Source organism: Podospora anserina, chromosome 1 (assembly GCF_000226545.1).
Source record: "Podospora anserina S mat+ genomic DNA chromosome 1, supercontig 6".
Taxonomy (NCBI): Eukaryota; Fungi; Ascomycota; class Sordariomycetes; order Sordariales; family Podosporaceae; genus Podospora; species Podospora anserina.
This window is the reverse complement of record NW_001914851.1, coordinates 24412-46501: the sequence shown is the minus strand read 5'-3', so window position 1 is coordinate 46501 and position 22090 is coordinate 24412. Positions and strand designations below refer to the sequence as shown.

At 51.9% G+C, this 22090-nt stretch overlaps 5 protein-coding genes across 5 annotated transcripts; 2 read left to right on the top strand and 3 right to left on the bottom strand.

The window, feature by feature from the left end:
• Positions 1-858: 858 nt before the first annotated feature.
• PODANS_1_21425 (uncharacterized protein) lies at positions 859-2692 on the top strand (the record flags this gene model as incomplete). The annotated part of the gene is made up of 2 exons (XM_001906419.1): positions 859-1347; positions 1415-2692. The coding sequence occupies 2 exons, from the start codon at positions 859-861 to the stop codon at positions 2690-2692; spliced, it is 1767 nt and encodes a 588-aa protein (XP_001906454.1).
• Positions 2693-7421: 4729 nt separating this feature from the next.
• PODANS_1_21420 (uncharacterized protein) lies at positions 7422-8328 on the bottom strand (the record flags this gene model as incomplete). The annotated part of the gene is made up of 3 exons (XM_001906418.1): positions 7422-7580; positions 7679-8092; positions 8149-8328. The coding sequence occupies 3 exons, from the start codon at positions 8326-8328 to the stop codon at positions 7422-7424; spliced, it is 753 nt and encodes a 250-aa protein (XP_001906453.1).
• A 1653-nt stretch (positions 8329-9981) lies between these two features.
• PODANS_1_21410 (uncharacterized protein) lies at positions 9982-11192 on the bottom strand (the record flags this gene model as incomplete). Its single annotated transcript, XM_001906417.1, has 2 exons — positions 9982-10750; positions 10816-11192. 2 exons carry the CDS (start codon positions 11190-11192, stop codon positions 9982-9984), a joined length of 1146 nt encoding a protein of 381 aa, XP_001906452.1.
• A 6220-nt stretch (positions 11193-17412) lies between these two features.
• On the top strand, positions 17413-18592 carry PODANS_1_21400 (uncharacterized protein; the record flags this gene model as incomplete). Its single annotated transcript, XM_001906416.1, has 2 exons — positions 17413-17487; positions 17666-18592. The coding sequence occupies 2 exons, from the start codon at positions 17413-17415 to the stop codon at positions 18590-18592; spliced, it is 1002 nt and encodes a 333-aa protein (XP_001906451.1).
• A 2401-nt stretch (positions 18593-20993) lies between these two features.
• On the bottom strand, positions 20994-21494 carry PODANS_1_21390 (uncharacterized protein; the record flags this gene model as incomplete). Its single annotated transcript, XM_001906415.1, has 1 exon — positions 20994-21494. One exon carries the CDS (start codon positions 21492-21494, stop codon positions 20994-20996), a length of 501 nt encoding a protein of 166 aa, XP_001906450.1.
• Between the last annotated feature and the right edge of the window lie 596 nt (positions 21495-22090).

Below are 22090 nucleotides of genomic sequence, written 5' to 3'. Positions count from 1 at the left end.
CAAAGATAGTTGATAAGCCTTTCAAGATGATTAAAAGGCCTTTACTGATATTTAAAAGGCCTATTGATTCACTTTCGAGGTATGGTTTACAATGTTATATGGGTTAACTTACTTGTGTTGGACCATTAACCTGTGGTCAGGGTGCCTGGGTCATGGAGGTGTCACCAAGGGACTCAAGTCACAAATCGGTGATAGTAGATGGTGTTTTTTGTATGTTTAAATGGATTGGATGAGACTAGATGAGCGTAGGCCCTGAAGCTCTCCACTTAAAGGCACATGAAGTCAAAAGACAACAGCAGTTGCGCACAAGCTGACATGGTGGCGCCTTCAACTCCTCATGATGCCGTGTACAGGGAGGGAGAACCAGTGTCAACAACCCAAAAGGTGCGGTTCAATAGCAGAAGTTATCTTCAGCCGATTGGAGACCTTGGTGAATGACCAGTCGGCATGATGAATACAAAAACTGCTGAATGGGTCAATGCTCGTGCCAATGGGTTATTCAAGCAAGACAACAGCCTGGGACAATGGAAGCAGGCACGCTAACTGTGCGTTCCGTTCAGCGCAGTGCTCGAAGGCCGAACGTGGTGTTGAAAAGGTGGGCGGGCAGGTACGCTGGGAGCAACTCCCATTCTTCCTCACTCATATTCCGCCGTGAATAGGCAGTTCGCGCAACCGCCCCGCCTGGCCTGGCCTGGCTCGACTATTTCTCCTTCGACCTCCCGGCGACCATTTTGTTTTTTTTTTGGTTTCTTCCACCACATCTACACCCAGGCATATTTTATTTTGCCTTCTCCCATCTATCCACCCACCCACCTTTCACTATCATCGCTCTGCTTCGACCTGGTTAGGAGACTCACGATGCGACCGACAATCAGGATCAACAATACTCGCGTCAGAAGGTATCACGAGATTCGCGAGGGCAACTCTGGCGCCGGATATGGCCACCCTGGACTGCCAGTACAATTCAGTACGAACGTGGGTCTCTATGTCGCAAATGACCTCAGCGGCTTCTACCCTCCTCACCCGATCGAGTCCCAGGCTTTCCACCGCAGCTACTCGGCCCCGGATCACAACAGTCTCATTGGACATCCCCACGCTGGTTTCGTTGGTCATTCCGACGATGGTCTCGTTGGACATTCCGATGCCGGTATTGTTGGACATCCTCATGCCCATGGAGGTTACTACCCCCAGTTCAATCTCCAAAGTCGGTCTGCTACACCTCACGCGCCATCTCCGCTGGGGCTTTCTGGACAATACGGGCTACGCCCTAACGCGATTCCTTTTGACCCGTCGTCGCCATTTGTGGATCTGTCATCGGCGCCATCGCCTTCCAATTCAGCCTTTTCGGTAAGCCCCTTCAATGTGTGCAAAAACCTTCACAAGAGTCAGAACTAACCACCTTGCCACTCTTTAGACATTCACTGGCGGAGCCTTGTGCCTAGAGGATTGTGACGACGATTGCCCGTTTGCCGACCCTTATCTTCCCGGATGGCTAGAGCGTAAGGGCAATGAGAAAGACTCCTCTCTCGAGTTTTTGCGCGAAGGTGGAGAAGGTGCCTCAATCATGCAGACGGGATGGTTGGAGAGAATGGCCAGGAAGAGAGATGCATGCCAAGCAGCAGCAAGCATCAATTGGACGGACACCACTTCTTCCATGGGAAGTGGTCATACGCTCTGGGAAGACCTTCGTCTCGTGGGCCTGAGGGGTGGGGAGCTGTCAGGTTTTGGGGACCTGAGTGATTATGTGGAGAGTCCGAGTGGCGCACTCTCGAGGTCTACGACCCTCGCTCCCTCAGACCAGCAGTCCTCAGCATCACGGTTTTCCCCCCGCGGTATTTCCAACGATAGTGGCTCAATTTCCCGGTCTTCGACACCGAGTATTCGTCGCCAGCATCTGTCATCCTCCCAACATCATGCCATCCCTTCCGGCGCCCAATCTAATACTTGCCGTCAGAACCAGATCACAGAGTCTCCTCGTCCTTTCAACCGATTGGTCCAACCTCTCGATGGTAATTCATCTGAACAAGTTCGCGACGCATTCAAGCGTGCCCAAGACGCAAAAAGAACAGTGGAACCAACAGACAGTCCCTGCAGTTCAACGAATAACAGTCAGCAAAGCGCTTGGTCTGTCGAAGATATGGCTGAGGATGTTCCACCCGATGACAGCTGCTCTGTCTTCATTTTCGACCTTCCGAAGGATGTCACCCTCTCCAAATTACTTGGAAGCATTAGAGGCTATGGTCGTGTTCGCTACTCAAAGAACTGCAGTTCTGGGGCTCTGGTTGTCTTTTTTGAGCGGGAAGCTGCGCAGAGGCTTGCCCAAGAGGGCCACCTCATGGTTGGCGGGGTGCAGGGCAACATTCGATTAGCGAAATGTCGAATTGCACAGAGCACATTACCGAGCGAGTTTTCAAGGGTTCTCGTTATCACAGGCCTCACGGGTGGTTTGAGTGTTGCGTTCTTGAAGGAGTGCTTCGAGATGAAGAACATCCGGTATGAACTCGACAAGATAGCGAGGGTGTCGTCAGGCGATATGTCTACCCTTGAGTTTCATTTCGCCTCTCACTCGCAGGCTGCGAAGGTGAAGGAAATGATCGCGACCGACCCATACTTTCGCAAGAAGGGGACAAATGCGACTTATGGGATTGACCCATGCGCCGAGCCATCCGTGGTTGGCTCCCAGGAAGAGTAGCAGGAGTCCCGGGATGTCTTTGGCCCTACGACAAGCATTAGGTTTTAGGTGGGGTTAACGCATGTGTTGGAGCCCGGGAAGGGATTAGCTGGGTCGGGATCATTTGTCTCTGGGCTTCAGGAGTTTAGAGGTTTGGGGGAAAGGGTAACCCTATGGTCTGGATATGAGCGCTGGATTTGCTCCGGGTTGGCGTTGCTTTTCCAGCTTCTTTTCTGTACTAGCGTGGATACCCTGAATTTCTGCTTTATTATAGTGACTCTTTCTTTGCTTTGTGCACCATGTGTGCCTTGACCATTCTCAAGCTTTGTGAACACCGTGCTAAGACACTCTTTCTGCACCCTTATCGATAAAAGGATGAGCCATGGATTCAACGTCATCATAATTCATCTACTCCCCACCTCGACAGCGGGAGCTTGGGTGGGGTTCTCGGCGTTTTGGGCCCAAGCTCTTATTCACTTGTCTTGAAACTATTGTTTGGATCTGTCCGTCGTCACTGCTTTTATTACCAAGCGACTGTTCCGCAATCTCTGCGCTTTTCTTCGCAGCCCAGACCTTTCCTTCACCATTTTCTCGTTCACAATCGGCCCAAGGCATTCACTACTTTCAACTACAAGTCTCAATATGGGTCCCAATCGTCCACAAGCCAGAATACCTACTTGAAACCCTTCAATCTGACCGACCCACTATCTTCCTTCAAATATCGATCAAACCAAAGGGCTCAACCAGCGTCATCAATCGCATATCCATCAGATGAGGGTCTCTGATTTCTACGATCCAAACAGCTACCGTGTGCCTTTGACCGTTGGTTGCCAGATCTCCCAATTTCCACTCCCGCTATCGACCGACACGACCAAGATGAACCCCCATCTTTATCACCTCTCTGAAGTAAGCCACAGCATGGTCTCCAGTCCGTGGGTAGCGGTCTGGAGATACGAGGCTGATAACTGGGCCTTGAGGACTCCCTCGACAGACTTGTCATCATTCTATGCGCTTCATGTGAGCTTATGGCAACCATCTTCCCTACTAATCTCGGGGATCACTTGGCTGACCTTTTGTTTTCTACGCAGTACTCAACCGATCCTAGCTGCGATAGCACCAACCCCATTTGCCTTCCGAGTCAGTATTATGAGCGCAACAACACCTACTCTACAGGTACACACGGAGAACCAAGCAGTGCAGCCACTTTCCAACCCATCATTGTTCATGGTCATGATAACGAATCCCTCGTGAGACAGTACCACCAAGAACCGACCCTCCATCATCAACATCTCATGCCACCTGCCAGTCATCCCCACCTCTCGATGGGCATTCAACCCGCCCTGTCTCCTGTACCTCGCCCGCCAGGAATGTCGGTGAATTACGAAGGAAATCCCGCTTGCGAGGCGAACTGGTCAGCAGATATAGATGAATACCTGAACACCTCGGTCTAGGTGACCGGGCTGCCATCCGACATCGATACCAAGGGTCTCCTAGGATGCATCCGCAGAATGGGTCGTATCTGGGCCACGGTCATTAACTACCCAGACTCTACTCGATGTCACACTTCTGCCGCAGCGAAAATTACTTTCTTCGATGTTCAATCAGCCCAGCGAGTTTTGGCCTCATATGGCGATGAGAGTCAAGCTGGGGGCTGGCTGGTCAAGGGGAGAATGGCGCGCGTGAGGCCTAACCGGATCAGAGTGGCACAGAAAGAGACACCGAGAGAGAATACAAGGGTTATTGTTATCAGTGGGCCGGCGCACTTTTTGGAGTATGGAAACCTGGAGAGAGTTTTGGTGTCTCACGGGATTGAGTTTCAGATGGAAGAGGTGGTTGCCCACCGCCATAAAGTTGAGGGATGGGCCACTGTAGAGCTTCGCTTTTGGTTCTTACCGTGGACAGGCAGCTCAAGTTATGATGTTGGTGAAAAGGAAGTTGAGGGCTTTTGGGATAGGCGCGCGGTATGGGAGAGATCCGTGTGGTGAGTGACGGCGTGGGACTTGATGCGGATATTTGGCGAAGGGGGTGATCGGGGAGTTCTAGGGCAAAAGAGGGAAAGCTGGGAGGGGTGTGGATGGTATTTCAAGAAGTAAAATGTGTAATGAACCTGTGTAGTCTGATTATACACTCTATTTTCAATACTTTTGATCCTGTGCCCGGCATTGCAAGCCATGTCCGTATCACTTCTTGGATTTACTCACTTGCCTGCCGGCTTGACTGGCTCGGAAGAGAGGTCGCCCACAGCGATAAGCCCGCCGATCAATCGAGAGTCACCACCATAATCGGCCCCGTCCATTTGATAAATTGGAATAATCTTGAAGATATCTCTGAAGCGAAGGGATCACGCTGCACGGAGAAGAGCCACCTCGTGCATCACAGCCATTGTATCGTTAGCTAACCGGTCCACAGCAGTTAACAGATAGGTTGGAGAGCTACCTTGGTGGTTAGAGATTTGAGTTTTGATAAGCTCTGACTGGGAGCTTGCTTCTCGAGGGTTGTGTGGTGTTTGGGAGACTCACCTTTTTGACTACGGACTCCCGACAGTGCTAACCAATATGATAAGAGAAGGAAACAACCAATCAGAAGAGCAAGGAAACAGACCCATCAAGAGAAGATCATTAGGAGTATGGCGAGCATTATAATCAAAGGCTATAATCACAACGATCATAATGATCAGGGACTTGGCACGGTCTATGTATACGGAGGAACTAGATAGCTTGTACATAGTTCCGCAGTATGCAATCTCAGCTTGTATTCACGGTATCCTAAATGTTTACATTGAGACATCTTTTTGTGCACTGTTAACTGCACCGATCCATTATCTAGAAGTTCGCCTTCAACCGGTATCCCTTTCAGAGGTTCTGGACAGGGGATCGTCACAGAGACCCAAGCTAGTGCTGTGTGTGGCCTTGAGCTTGGGGGTTGAGCTTGTATTGCGCGGTAAGTGCACGGGCAATCTCGGTCAAAATCTGTCTGTCTGTCCTGCCAGAGTCATCAAAGCCAGGCGTGTCAAGCACCACAACTGGCTACGAGCCAATCTCGATCAACAACGGCCGACAGCAATACGTACCTGTTATTGCAAGGAATAAGTAATGGTGAAGACAAGTGGGTGTGCAAAGTTGTACGTACAGGAACGAAATGAGTTTCCTTCATCTGTGACTTTTTTTGCCGGCGAGTTTGTTGATGAAGTGGCTTTTCCCAGCCCCAGTAACACCCATCACGATAATCATGCGGACTGAAGTATTGCTGTCCAGATTCAAGCCGGCTGGCGCGAGTTGTTTCTCCATATCTCAAACTGTTTGAATGCTATGAATGTGATCTTGGTGGTACAAGGAAGGTCGCCCGTGTGGTTTTGGAGCCGCTGTTCCCCAGGTAGACTCGGGTGAGGCGACCCCAAGGACGCCAAGGTGACATGGGAATATGCATCCCAACCCACCCTCAGGGTAGAAAACACTAATTCAGAGATCTGAAATGAAACATTTCCGTAGCAGTCAATCATTGGCTATCCCAACAGATAGTAGGACCCCAATGCACGAGTTGAGAGGTCCAGACGTGCGCATCTGGGCCGGTCCGTAGCCACGTGCGTTGCATCCCTCGAATTCGGCTTCCATAGGTACACCCCTGTACCTCGCACTACCGATCCTCGAGCAGATCGCATTTTCAAGATTCTTTGTAGTCATGGGACGCTTAGATACTTCCCACGAAACATTTTGGGCCCGGTCGACCGGGGAAGATGGCGATAGCGAGGTGGATGTTGGACCTTCGGTCGACACACGGACGCTACCCCTACGAGAACTATTGATTCCAGACATACGTTGATGACACATCTTACGTCTCTCAGGCTTACGCACAAGCTTTGGCTCTGCACAGAGGAGATCCCGCCCTATTATTTCAACAGGCGAAGTAAATTTCCTGTCCGGTGCATATTTATGTGGCATTCTATGGCTAATAGCGAACTAGCCTGTAGGTGGTATGGTGAGTTGTCGCATGAGATCAAGAAAGGGCCTCTCTATCAATGGGGTAACAAGGAACATTCAACAGATGTCAAGTTCACCTTGGCGGTTGAGAAGGGCAGTGCCAATCTCTTCTTCTTTGTGATTTTCCCCGACGGGAAAGAATTAGCTCGCTGCAAGGTTGAATACCGGGATAGACTGTCATGATGGGTGTAGTCAGATCAGCCTATGGATCCAATGAGATGCACATTTCATGATATTTGCTCTGTTCACGATGGCTTTGGTATTTGACAGAGATGTGCTGACGCCACCTCCTCTCACCACCTTTCCGGCCTTGGTCCTCTATCATCCCTTCGGTTTGGGTTAAGACCGGGATTCACCGCAAAGTTGAAGTAAAATGATCCTCGTCCGGGTGGTGCTGACAGCGTCTGTATGTAATCAGTGCCTGTGGAGTCTGGTCTCATGATGGGTATCTCGCTGCTCTCTATGCTTTCTGTCTCCACCCCGGAGTTCCTCGCTGCTTTGTTGCACCGAGGACTGCGTGGGGACTGTTGTATCGAAGTAAGGTGGTGGCCGTAATCATCGCTTGTCTCTTGGCGAGTCCTGAAGTTCGGCCCAGGATAGGTCTGGTAGTTCCGGCTGCCAGTGAAGGAGTCGCCAGCGTGCTGGGTGCTCAAGAGACCGAATCGTCGTAAGCCTCGTTCGAAGAGTTGTTTGAGACAGGGAATGCAGCTTGCAATTATCCTGACAACGAAAGATTAGTCGGGCATAATGACGCGGCTCAGCGATACGGAAACTCACGCAAGCTGCATTTCTACCATGCTCCAAATCGTTATAGGTACACAATCCATGAGACTGTCACCTGTTTTTCCGTAGTCTTTGACATGGAAGGTTTTCGCAATGCAGGCACTACTCGCAAATATGCCCAAACCCATCATGAAGGCGACCGCAATCTTCTCCCTGAGTGGTCGCTGTAAGTGAACAATAAACGTGATGGGCTAGCAATCGTCAGTATTGGCAATGATTCCGCGTTTTTATGACAGAAACTCCATACGGCCAAACTTAAAGCAAAATCTGTCACAACGTTGAGTGCAGAGTTGACATAGATTGATGTTTGCGCCACAGTCATATCCATGCATTGGGCCTCAGAATTACTGTGGTCCCACACAGCCCAGAGCGGTCGGCACAGTGAGAGTTGGAAGACGTTTGTGTTGATGGCGATGAGCACCACAAACGCCATGATGAAGTACATTCCCCAAGCCCAAACGCGCTGATCCCGACGAATCCGAATAAGCATACACGCAATGCTCATCTTGGAGAAGGCGAGACTCCAGGGGAAGACTGGCTGGCTGAGGAACAGCCATTTTTCCGCAAGGACTTCCTGATCTGTCGGGACGTAGTAATTATGTCGACCAATGCCGTAATGAACCGCTATCATCAAGAAAATATACGACGCCAGGTCAAAGAGCTAAGTAGATGATTAGTACTTGGAGTTAGGTGGTCAAATGATGCGGATTCTCATACCACAGCAAGAGTGATCAGATAATCATCGACGAATAGGCGTGATATCGGTCGCATACGAGTCCAGACGCGAGCGGCATACAACGTCCATGATATGAGGTGCAGGAATGATATCGTGCCTACCACTAACGAAGCCTTGGACACATCAGGCCCTGGTGGAGCTGGTGTTGTTGTGGACTCCATCGACAACGGTGGGAAAAGCGACGCGTGGGGGAAAGTGCGGTGAGGGAGACCACCATGCTTTAAAACCAGCCTTTCCAAGAGATAGATCCAGGCATTGGAAGAGGCGGGCGTGCAGGAGGATATCCAATCATCAAACGGGGTGTGTTCCCAAGCTCGGTGGCTTCCCCCAACGTTTCAAGCACTGTATGCTGCTGGGATTTGAAGGTCCATGCCCATGCGATGTAGGATTAGTGAATCCTTCGACGGCGTGGCTTAAGGGACCTTCACGCGGTCTTGTTGTGCCGCTTCAGGGCTGGCCTGCTCTGTGTCATGGATGTTGATAGGTGGGGACAGGCGCCACAGAACCAGCATCGGTGAGTTGACCTGCTGGCCCCTGGGGTTGCGGTGTGACTTGAGAAACATACTGCACTGTATTCATGGCTTCCAAATTTCCATTTGGAAAGAAAAAAACATCTCGTATTCCTCAACAACACACGAGTTTGCTGTGCAGGTGGGGAGTGAGGTTGACACAAGAGTGAGCATTTCACCACCAAGAAGGATCACGTGGCCACGCGTGCAACTTTGCTGCTGCACAGACCACTTCTCCCAAAGAAGCCGAAAGAGACCACGCGTCGAAGCAAGAGACAGGTTCAAATTCGACAAAGTCGACAATGTCAGCAAGAACGAGAAGCTGACCCGCAGACCGCCGGGTACGGTCGACTTCCGTCGAGGGTTCTTCAAACACGAAATCTACAAACCTCTGCTGTTCCCGGCGAAAGAGGTACTGCTAGTGAAAGCTGAGGAGGATTGGGAGCCTGGGAAGTTTACCCGCGCTATTCGGAGCATCGAGTTTGATGATACGTCCGACTTTTGACTTGAAGGAGTAGGTAGCCCACTGGCCCCCAAACTGGCAGCATGCATCCACAGAGCCTAATGTCGTACCTCTACATAGTGAGCACCTCAACGCTATCATGAACGTCTCCTCCAAAATCTGCAGAAGACTTCGATTCGTCAGGTACAAAAACAACAACCTCATCAAAATCACCAATGCTGGCGTGGAACAACTCGTCACCCTGTGCCCCAAACTCGAGCACATACATTTTGAAAACGCACCGATGCTCTCAGATAAAGCACTCTCCGCCATATTTCGCGGCTGCCTGTTTATTCGCTCCGTCGTCATCGGTGGCCCCGATGCCACTCCCGAGAATGTTCAAATTAATGTGAAGAATGATACTCGATGGATGTTTCAAGGCGCCATCTCAGGTGCTTCGCTAGATGAGCTGCAGCAGGACAAGAGCTTGGCGGTGAATCTGGGGCTCCTTGATCTGCGCAACCAACCGTTCGACATTGACGAAAGGCATGCGTCATCTGGGGATTCTATCACTGCGGCACGCCGCCGTTTGTATGTTGTGCATGGATATGGGGGAGACCACTGTCTCTTTTACGGCGGGAACAGGTTGATACAAATATCGCTGAAATGCAGTCTGACTTTGAGGGGTATAGCGATTACGACGATGAATACGATAACGACGAGTTCGGTTTCGAGTCCGAACTGTAAACTTTGGGTGATAGCTGTGTGGGATTGGAGCATAACCTCGAGATGATGGCCATTTATACGCCGCTAGTATATATTTCTCTCGATGCCTCCTTCCTACTCCCTTTCCGCGACAAAATTTACTCCTCCTCTTCCACCGGTCTCGCAGCCAACCGACGTCGCCCCCAGCCCTTCCCCCAACCACCGCCGCCGCCTTTACCCTTGCCCCATGGGGGCCCTCCTCCACCTCCGCCACCTCCCCACGGAGGGGTGACCTGTGTGGTGGTTGGCGTCGGCCGGACAGTTACCGTCACTGTCACGATACTTGGAGACGGCGTTGTTGGTCTTGGTGGAAGCTGAGAAATTCTAGTCGTGATGAAAACATATGTTGTCTGTGGGCCGGCTGGGGTGGTGGATGAGCTCGAGGTCAGTGCCGCCTTGCTTGTTGATGAGGAAATGGTGCTAGGAGCGACTGTGACCGTTGTGGATGTGGTTGATGGCCGCGGAAGGACCACAACCGATGTTGACACGACCGCAGCGCTTGAGCTCGAAGTCAGGCTCGTGCTGAAACTCGCGCTCGAAGCTGCGCTGGAACTGGACACCGGTGGGTTCTCCAGGTCGTAAGCGACCGCATCAAAGACACCCTTTGGAATTCTGGCTTGGCTAAAGTCATGAGACCAGGCGCCTCGCCCATCGTGGATTCCAAAAGAGCTCGTGTTGCTGGTGGCTGTATTGACCACACGGGCATTCTTGGCCCAGGCTAGCGTGTTGACACCGTTGGGGTCCAAGGAGCCGCCTGCCCACTCACTACACCCTCGGCACAGCACATCCAACTGCCAGTGTGTTTCGTTGGTGTTGGTGGTTGGAAGGACTGTGTACGTCGCGCCTGCATACGCGCCAGGTACGTTTCTCCCCCTAGCCATGGGTATTAGCTGAAGGCCCGAGTGCCGGCTAGTATCTCGAAATCCACTTACGTGCTCCAACGAGATGAGACCACCGCAGTGTTGCCATTCGGCCATGCTACCGTCAAGGGATTCGTGGCCATTTTCCCGCCCCATGCGATGCCAGCCCAGCCAGCCTTTGAGACTGGAGCCACTATCTGCAACAAGACGTCGAACGGCGCGGCGGCAACGTCAGGGATAGCGATCCGGTAGATGACGTCGTGGGTTGGCACCTTGAACTCGGAAAAGCATATTTGCGTGTTTCCTGGGCAATACTTGGTTGTAGCTTGCCTCTTGTTGTTGGTGGCAGATGCAGTCCAGGCCTGGGCCACCCCAAGGGCAAAGATTGCGGTTTGCTTCAGACCCATTTTGGCACTATCCTGGAGAAGAGAACAAATGACAAATAACATCTGTCTCAGCCGAGGTCTTTATACCTTGTTGACCCTGGGCCCAACTCATTACACATACTGGTTCCCGGTCCTCAATTGTCTCTCTACCAGGATTTGCTCCCGCAATCCGGGAAATCTGAAATGAGCGATGGCACGCAATCTCAGATCGGCGACTTCCTGTAATAACCAACCGCACATTTTAGGTCGCTTGTGCAAGCTTCTGGGGAAGTCCGTCAATCTGGCTCACCAACATGACGGAAGGGTGTTGCTGACCTCAATTTACGGCTAAAGGCGGTTCGGGGGATAGAGCCCAGTAGACCGCTGAACTGTGGAAATACTCGGACCGACACGGAAATCCGATCGTTCTTATCCAAGAATCACGCCGTAGCTCACAAACTGGAAATCATGATGGTGGATTCTCTGGGATATGGCTGGAGCTTTCGGGATGTTCTGGTGCACTTCTTGGCTCGCCCGGGCCGCAGATCCGTTTTTTTTTTCGCTTTGTTCAGGTTGAGCGTTCAGACACCATACAATCGCTTTGTTCACTGTGTTGTCAGGCATGACAATGGCTTCACTCCTGGTGAACAAGAACAAAGAGACTGTGTATACTGACAGAGAACACCGAACACTCTGGAAGCCAACCAGCGTCTTAACATGCTATTAAAGAAGACGGAGAGGCCTGATATTATCGGTTACTCTGCAAGCAACCTGTCTAGAATAACTGTAAAGACCACACCTTCAAGATACTACCTAGTTATCCTTCGGTGACGATCTACATCACATCGTTCAAGTGCCTTTTCAGTCTTTAGACTCACTACCTACTCTACCATTATGTCCCAATCCAGCAGATCAAGCCAAGCTGGCAGCAGCGCTCCCAGCGAGCAGCCAATTCTTGGCCCCTTTTCTGGTGATTGGGAGCAGATCAAGCCTCGGCCTACGGAACCAAAGGGCAAGGAACCATTCCCGGGAGATCTTCCTGAAAATCTCCATGATATGAGTGCCCTTTATCTGGATTTGCTCACTGGCAGTAAAGATGACGAGCGGATCAGACGGTCCCATATCCCCCCTTTCCAAACTGTTGAGAGACAACCACAGATAGTTGACCGCACATCTCCTGAACCTTCCCAGGGACAGGCTGCCGGTTCCTCTCTTCATCACCCTCTTTCCTTTGTCTCACGCATTGCGAGGGGTGAACAACCTGGCATTGTCAATATCCCACATCCAACTCCAGCTGCCGCTCCCATCACTACTTGGCAGCCTCAGCGTGCTCCCCAACCTGATCATTCTCGTTGCACTCCGGCTTTGAGAAGGGTGCAGGCGGTTGACAATCTTGCACGTCAGTATAAAAAGGGGGAGGAGTCTCAGGAGTGGGTGGTATAAGTGTCGTATATCGTGTGCTAATCTTTTCTTCTGCGCAGGTTTGCTTCCTATTATAATCAATAATACAACATTTCAACATAACACCTATTTCTTTCTTCCAATGTTTTCGTCTGCTTGCCATGTTTTGTCTGCGCCGGAACCTTTATGACATTGTTTCAGGGGCCGGGCTCCACTTTCTAACATGACCCTAGTAAGAGGGGGTTGTTGCTTGGTGAACTAACCCTTTTTTGAGAATGGATGTGGTGTAAACATGGTTTACACGGCTGTGTTTGGGCGATGAACTGTCACACCATCACAATCTTCTTTTGTAATAGCCACATCACAATCTTTCTCTTATTAATCTGCTCTTGACAGTCATTCATTGCTCACCAATCGTCAAGTCCAGCTCAACTCTCCCTACTCTACTCTAAAAACACATGCTCAACCACCACCATACTTGACCATCACCCAGAGAACCTACCGCCTTCGAGGCTCTCTCAGCCCCTAAGCGGATCAAAACTCATCAACCAACCCACCCCCTTATCCTCCTCAACGACCGCCGATCAAGCATATCCAAGCCATCATGCGAATACTCCTGCACCCCTCTCGGCACAGACGACCCCGACGCCGCCTCCCGCTCGCTCTCTTCAAGCCGCTTCCCTTTCCGCCCGTCTTCTGTCTCTCGCCCCTCTGTTCAGCGCTATCACCACTGCTAACAGCAATGGCATCAACCACAAACGCCGGGTTGCCTTCCATATCAGTGTAGTACTGACGTCTTCGGTCAATCCAAGTTTCTGTTTCCCGGTTCCTATCACTTGACGACATGGATCTTCCTCTGCGACGGCGGGGAGGAGCCCTCGTGAGGTGTGGCGATGCAGGTATCTACCGCGTCGGTGATATTCTCTCTACTGTCTAGATACTCCTTATGGAGGCGTTCTTCTCGAACGCGTTGACGGGGCAGGCGTTCACCAGTAAAGCGTCTTTGGGAATGAGACTGCGACGGTGACGATTGGGGGAGGGGCAAGCCCGGCGGCTGCTTTGGTAAAGGCAGAGCTCCATATGTGATGCTGTATTGAGGTGTAAAAAACAATAGAAGTGGTTTGTTAAAGGAAATGTAATATTGCAGGGGAAATTGCGCTTATAAAGAGGTTGGTCGCGGTTTGGGCCACGAGTGAGAGATTTGGTTGGCCGCGGTGGTCATTGTCCACGCTTCTTTGAGCGCGGTATCAAAGTTGTCGGGTGCGTTACCAACATATCAGATGTGTCCGGGCACCGGTCATTGGAGCTAGATTCGAAACGCTCTTTTGGATGATGATGAGGCTCTCAAGTGAATAGTCTGAAGTCTTATCTTGCAAGATAGGGCAATCTCCGAGTCCCGCCGGGTCTCGAGATCCCACGAGGCCAGAATCCGATCCTGTAATAGGCAAGGCCTCCTCACCGGTTCTCTGGGATATGTTGTATCCACTTACGCGTTGGGGAGCTTGCGTCATGGCGCAGGATAGAGCATCTAGAAGCTGCTTCACAATCTGTTGTGTTCACACCTCCAGTATCACCATGGACCTGCGTCATGAGGTTCCACTTGATAAGTGGGTGACCTTCTGTTGCTCTTCAGTCCGCTGTATTCTGTCGTGGAGGGTTACACTTCTAGTATATATTCATCAGGAGTCTTCTCTACCAACAACTTCCTCGAACCACCAAACAATTCAGTAAGAAGCGCACAACGCACCAAACAACCTCCACAATGCCCGCCTCCGATATCACCATCGACCTGGACCGGAGCTCAACTCCGTTTCCGAGATCTCGCCGCTCTGAGAGAGCCCACGAGCAGGTCGAGGACTTCAACCGGCGCAGCTCCTCGCCTCGGAGATTTACCTCCACCCCGACCAGAAGCCGCAGGCTGAGCCCCAGCCCGACTCGATATCGTTCTGCCGCCACAATCGCTCGCAGCCCTCCCAGATATCGTTCCCCTACCAGGATCACTAGCGCTCCCCGCCCCCGCAGGATCAGCCCTAGTCCTCTTAGACATCGCTCCCCTATCCGACTCCCTAGCTCCACCTCCCGCCGTGCTCCCTTCCCCTCTCCCTATTTCAAGGAGACCCGTATCACCGAGGCTCGTCGCACTACCACGTACCACCCTACGAGCCCGGTGAGCCGCTACACCGAGACTCGCACGACGTACCGCACTCCTATCTCCAGACCTCGCACTCCTCCTCGTGGCTCGATTGGCAGCCCCAGTCGGCGTATCACATCGCCGCGTCTTGTCGATATCAGGTCTTCTTCGGAGATCTATAGCTCGTCTCGTCGATATGACTCGTACCCGTCGACAACCAGGAGCCCTGGCCGCTCCACCGATAGAAGCCTGTTCACCCGTCGCTATTAGGCAGAGATAACCATCGCTTTGTTACCTGGGACTGCTCTGGTTCCCTGGTAGAATAGGGAAGTGATGGTGGCGTGGGGAAAGGGTAGAGCCTGGATTGCATCACAACGAGCGCATCGGGATTCCACCGTTTCTAGCTCAACGAATTGATCGCTTTCAGTCGGCGCATCCTGGTTCCTAGGGCATGGGAAAACCGGGCGTTGAGAGCGATAGGGCTGGTTTCCCAGGGTAGTAGCATCAGCCATCGATGAACGTTGTCTTTGCCAACAACCACGTGCTTGATGTGCCGAAGTGATGTAATGAAGTGCCTGCTCGACCTCAGAGGCTCAGATCTCCACCACCAGGATCCTGACCAGTCACCTCCCTTCCACCACCACGAGGCACTTCACCAGACAACCACCGAAACTCCAAACACATCCTGCAACAGTTCGAGGCCACCCACGTTGCGGCTTTCGGCAAAACCATTCATCAAACCGGCGATCCAGCCTTGTTTGACTCCATCTGAACCCCAGAAGACAGGCCCCACCATCTAACGAGAAACGGGGGCCGGTTCATTCAAGATCCACCCGATCTGACGATCACCATTAAGAGCTCCACCCTGGGTGATCTTCCGCCAGCCGGACCCAGCAGTACGGGACTAAAGTTGATCCAAGCAACATCTTTGACAGACAGCCAGGCCCTTGTGATGGATACTATTGTCGTCAATGCGTTCCCAGCAAGCCCAGGAAAAAGGTCTGCTTCATCAAGCCCAAAGTTCATGCACAGGATGTCGATCAGGAACGGGGGTTATTACCGAGCCGGCACTTGATGCTTCTGAAGAGCTGCATGTCCACATCGTAATTCCCCCACCAACCGGCGAGGGAGGAGAGCTGAAATCTCGCGAGCGGCCAATGATAAAATCCTTAGCTCTGCTTTTCATGTGAAAGCCCGGCAGTCGGGACAGCTCGGTGGAACCTGGCCGCCGATACCCTCCGGCTCTCAATTGCCAGTCCCGTCTCCGGAAGGGGGCACCGGTTTTCTTGGCATCGACCTCCGAAAGGGACACCGATACCCCAGAATGCAGACAATTTTGAAATCAACTCAGATCTCGATCCTTTGCAGGATATTGCCTCGGCGTGGCATTGCCTGGTGCAAAAGGGAAGAGTCATCTCTTATTGTCGTGCGGTTCTTAGAGCCAAGCCGTCCCTTATAAGGAGCTTGCGCGGAGGAGTTTGCAAAGTCGTGCTATGCACGATAATTTCTCGAGATAATATTGGGGTCGCCATCGCACCAAAATTGGGTGCATGGGAACATGTTGACTAACAATTTCTCCAAACGGTAATGTCCGGTCACATGTTTTGCGGGCCACGTGAGTGGGTCAGTTTGCAAAGTCGACCCATTTTCTTCAACACGAACCAGAGTCGACCCAGAATCCACATTCTCTATAGCGTATCGCGTTCACTGCCGGACGGCGCCTCAAGCTGGTAGTTCTCCCGCAGCTCTTCCACCCATAGCCCCCTACCTAGTAAAATGTTCCCCCGCGGCCAGCGTCACTAGGCGATCCGGTGTGCTTGTTGCGCCAGCCAAGGACTTCAGGCTTGTGAATCGTCGATGCCTCATATCAACATCTCACCATGACAGTCGACAACGAGCCTTCATGCCTCACAGCAAGGCGTGGCCCCGGGGAGGAGATTGGACGGGGAACCTTCTCGCGTTGCACCGGATGCCTTTTCCCAACGGGCGCCTTGGAATGACGGCGGCCAGGCAAGGCGCCGGTCGACGCTACAGGCAATTCCCGTTGATGGAACAGCTGGGAAGAGCCTTCAGCGGGTAAAAAAGGGTGGGGTGTCGTGAAGTATCGGGATCAACTGTCAAATGCCACCACGCCTCTAGAGCTGCCATGGAATTCTGGATTCCTGGATGGTAGAGTCGGGACGTGAAAAGGGCATTCATCGAATTGTGGCTTTGTTCAAGCTGCGGGAGCATGGGTCTTGAAGGGGTGGTGCCAAGAAGAGCGCCAAGGCCACCCACCGGTGAGCTCCGCACCAATCATACGGCAGCTGGCAGTGTGGTGCCGAGACATTGCACGTTTTGCGGCTGCGGGGTTTTCCTTTGGCAGCTGCCACCTCAGTGGCTCAGAGTCTGGACCACTTCGGGAATCTGCCCACTTTGCTCTCGTACGACCGTCAACCTGGAAATGGTCAGTTTGGCCCCAAGGGTCCGATTTGTGCCACCATCCACTACCGTGGACGGCCATGTTCCCCAGTGTCGCCCAGCAATGCGCGCCCGAAGAGTGCCGAGCGCGCGGCGAGCTGCTGGGACGAAGCGAGGGCATTTTCAGTCTTTAATAGAGCTCGAGGTCCCGTCCCTGAGGCTGGAAATCGGACCATCACCATCACCAGCACCAGCACCATCAACATCAACGTCATTGACAACACCACCCGAACAGACAACCCCAACTGACACTTGCCACTTTCGTCTGTGCTAGCATTATCTCAACAGCAGACCACCACCACACCACCAACAATGTCTGGACTAACTATCAACTCGTCGACATCATTCGACCCATATGCCACCACCTCCTTTGATGCTGCCCAGCTTGTTAGTGTCCTTTTTTCCTTGTGTCTTTCACCATCTTCTCTCCCAGCAGTGAACAGTGCGGGGTATGGTGTAGCTGCCTACCTACCCCTGTTCAATACGCACCTGGACTCTCTGCATAAATACCCATGTGTAACTATAACATACATGTCTCGGTCAGGAGAGCTAACATCATCGACAGCAATCATACTCTGACTTCTCACCCATCTTTGACAACTTTGAGGACTTTGGCACCGACTTCAACTCGGACTCGGCAGCCTCCCCCATCTCCCCCATCTCTCCTGTTCTCTCCTCAAGCTCCTTCAGCTACCCCACTGCCGACCAGTGGGTTGACTGGGACAGGATCGAGCACTCCCCAGAGCCCGAAGCTCTGTTCAAGACCAACCCCTTTGACGGGTCCATCTTGACTAGCAACGCCACCAGCAACAACTACCTCCGCAACCCGTCACTAAGCCCCGCGGTCAACCCCATGGCCACCGTCATTGGCACCGAAGGCATCGACAGCCAAGCGCCCCTCTTCCAAACGGCGCCCATCATGGTTGCCCCTCTCCCCTCCCAACAACGCCAGATGGCTGCCTCCATGGACGATGCCTCCAAGAGGTACCCATCCCGCAACCTTAAGCGCAAGACCTCAATCCCGTCCGAGGACGACGAGCCCCTCCCCGCGTCCAAGCGGTCCTCCCCCCCACCAGCAGCCGCCCCTCGCCGGTCTTCCAAGGACAACTCCGCCGCCGGACCCAAGAAGACGGCCCACAACATGATCGAGAAGCGGTACCGCACCAACCTTAACGACAAGATTTCGCAGCTCCGCGACGCCGTCCCAGCACTCCGCATCGTGGCGCAGAGAATGGAGAACCCCGGCGCCTACGAGGAGAATGGCGCCGACGACATGATGGCGGACGAGATCCTCGGCGGTCTCTCCCCAGCGGCCAAGCTCAACAAGGCCACCATCTTGGCCAAAGCCACCGAGTACATCATGCAACTGGAGCGGAGAAACCTCGGACTGGAGACGGAGAACAATGCGCTGAGGGGGAGAATGGAGGGGTTGGAGATGCTTTTGATGAGCAGAGGCGGCCCTCAGCCACAGCAGCTTCCTGTTTGGAACTAGAGCTGTCTGAGAGAAGAGGGGGGGTTGGTTGGACTGTGAAGAAGGAGTGGAGGCTCATCATTGGCTTGTTTGTGGCTGGCTTTCTTGCATTGCATTCTCCGGCGTTGTGAGGATATATTTCTTGGGACATGATACCACAGCATTGTTTTGGGTCTTTGGGATTTAAGCGGGGAGTTTTTGGAGTTTTTTTTCTTGGTTTGGCAACTTCCAGCGATTTGACTTCCCTGCGCCCAACATTATACCCATTCACTTGTTGTTTGTATCATCATTTTTGAACAGTTGGGATCATCAAAAAAAGGTGTGGATCTTGGATACTTTTTTTTCTTTTGTGGTATATATATTACTTCTTATTTATCAGCTCAACGAAGGGCTTGGATTCATAGTTTTTGGAAACGGAAGCAGATCTCAAAAAGAGACTGCGGATGATGAATAAATTCAAAATATTATCACCTCTCTTACTTGTTGTGCTTTTGAACTTCGTGAATCAGTCTTTGACTCTGGAACCATAGCATTGTCAAATGTGCATCATTGAACTAGGTAAACTTCAACAAGAAAAGAAAGAAAATGGTTTCATATTTTTAGGTTTACAGGGTGTGATTATCGATCACCATCGGCAACGAACACGAAGCCTCCCCTGAAAAGAAAAGGTCAGGAGTAATCTGCTACTGAGGCTCGCCAAAGTATGACCACCACGGTCAAACCCACTTTGCTTCTGTGTCTTTTCTAATTACCTATCTTGTCTCTCTCTCTCTCTCTCTCTCTCTCTCTCTCTCTCTCTCTCTCTCCCCCTCTCTCTCCCCCTCTCTCTCCCCCTCTCTCTCTCTGTTTAGTTACCTCTCCACAAAACCCAGGCCTGGTATTACCCCTTTGAGACCTCCCCTGCTGTTCAAAGCAGGAGTAAACTAACTACCGAGGTCGTTTAATACTTCTTTGAAGAAGAAGAAGAAGAAGAAGAGTAAGAAGAGTAAGAAGTGTAAGAAGTGTAAGAAGATGGGTAGTAAGCGCCACTGCTACTCTTGTATTCAGTAGCTTTAGTGGTGGAGGTGGATGGTCCGGAAAATGCATTCCGGCGGGTGGAGGAGGGTAAAGGGAGGAAGTCAACTCCTACGACGGCATTGCGCCGGGTCCTTTGGGGGGTGGAGTAGGAGTTGTTTGGGTTGTAGAAGGAGGAGGAGTAGGGGTTGTTGTTGTGGTTGTTGTTGGAAGGCATCTTTGTCCTGACTGGTTGTGGTTTTGTGGGTTGAGTAGGAAAAGATCGACTGGTTTTGTGGATGTGTGTTTGTGTTGTTGGTAGTGAAGAGTTGGCGATGATGATGGTGATGATAATGATGATGATTATGAGAAATATTGCCTGGAAAGGGGTCCAATATGATGGTTAAATACTTTCTCCGTTGTGTGAGGCAGGATTTGGGGGACAATAGCATTGTAGGATTTGCAGGAATATGCCATGGCTGACAATAAGATTGTCGACAATTTTTTTTTTTTTTTAAAAAAAAAAAAAAAGGCGTGTGTCTTTGTCGACGAGTCGTTCTTTGTAACCGTCCGACAGCCAGCTTCGTCAGTCGAGAAACTGACTAGGTACCCGACCCTCCCTCTTGGAAGTGTGAATGACGGGGCCCATTGGGGCCCCTGTGGGAGACAGGAGGTCTGAAGCCGTGTGGCAGCCAGCTTTTTAGCAACCCGACCGGAAGCTACCTCGAGGTGCTGTTAGCTCGGGCGAGCACCCTGGACCAGAGCAGCGATTATTTGGATCGGTGTGTTGGTGCGAGGAAAGTGCAAGGGCCTATTTCCGCGACTGACGTCGTATTTCCAGTCCATTGCCACGCTACCCGAGGTACCTTTTGAACTTGAGTTTACGCCAGCCCTGTCATGACGCATCTGACAAAACACATGTGCGGGCTGTTGGCACCGACACAGAACTGTAGTCCATTCTGTCTTTCTCCTTTCTGCACTTTTGTACTCATTCACAAACTCTCTTCACATGCCATATTCATCACCAACGATGCCTTGTTTTACGGGATCTTCTACCCCGGTCCTGCCGCCTTCGCCATCACTGCCGCCGCCCTCGGAATGCCCGCTCCTGAGCTTGCCCAAACCTAAAATCTAGCAAGTCTCCTCTCTGTTAAATGACTTTTGCTTGGAAAAGCCTGACGTGATCTGCTGGTACGCCACTCCCTCAAACCGAACCTGAAAGTCTGGTCTTAGCGGGATTCGTGATCGCTTGATGTACTCTCGCTGTTGAGCTTCTGTTAGCCACCCCCTTCGACCTCTCTCGTCACCCACCCTGGATTCAGTCTCCGGTCCCCCGCCGTTCTTTTCCTGCGACCCGTTGTGCAGCTCTGCCCGCTCCGAAGCTGCCGCGCCGTAGAGGGAAGATCGGGAGGGAGAAAACTCGCTCAAGCTATCGGCTGTCGCACCGACGCAGGGTGTTGGGTGACCAGCCGGAGTTAGGGATTCTGCGCTGCCGCACTGGTGGTGATGATATCGAGTGCGAAAGCCTTTCAACATCGGCATTGTCCCACTGTTCAAGTTTGGCTGGTGGCGGGGAGCGGCTGGCGGTCCGTTGGGAGTCGGTGGTCATAAAACCGGTGCTTACCAGCCGGCCAGGGGAGCGGCGGGACGATTCGGGGCTTGAAGACAATGCGATTACTGGCCTTATTCGCTTTTGTTCGGTGGGAGGTCTAGACGGCCGAACGACGGGTATCTCGGTCTCGGGGCTTGTGCTGATGGAGGTCATGCTTCCGCCTTTCTGTGAAAGGGACCTCGAATGTCCCAGCTTGTATGATGCTGCCTGGGGCTGTTTGATGGACGCTGACGAGACAGGCGTGGCTGTCGTGAGGAGAGAGGACAGCAAGCCTTTGCTCGAATTGCTCGCTTTCTTGATGCTGCGCTTTTGGCACATTTCGTGAGACTTTTTGACGTACAAAGTGAGAAAATAATGTCGTTATTGTCGGTGTTGTGCTTGTATGTGTCTAGAGAACTTCAAATATTGAACTTGAAGGTAGTCGATGCTTTTCAAGAGACTTTTCCAGTGTGACAAGGTAGAAAGGTGTACAAGTCTGCAACCAATTCTTGACCCAAATGGTTGGGAAATTGAGCAGCTTTATAGATCTCAAGGCCACTGTGTGCTGGGGCCCAGAGAGCTTTGATTCTCTTGTCTGAACATATTTATGTTGGCTTCCGCGTGCCGAGTCGGGGTTTCATACACCGAGCCACTGACAAATTGTGATATAATGTAATCATGTGTGGGGTCACTTCAGCGTGATTAACGACGGTCGAGTTCAGTTGAAAGATTTGATTCCAAAAGTGCTGTCTAACTGCGTGCTACCTGTAGCCTCCTCACCCTCCTCGCCCACCACTACCCAATCGGCCCTCCTAGGTGTAACACCGCAGAGTCAGTCCAGAAGGTTCCAATACTGACGGGTTGAAATGGTAAGATATGGTGGATTCTGTGGCTTTCCAGCAGCAATGTCTTGAAGTATCTTCGGAGTATAAAAC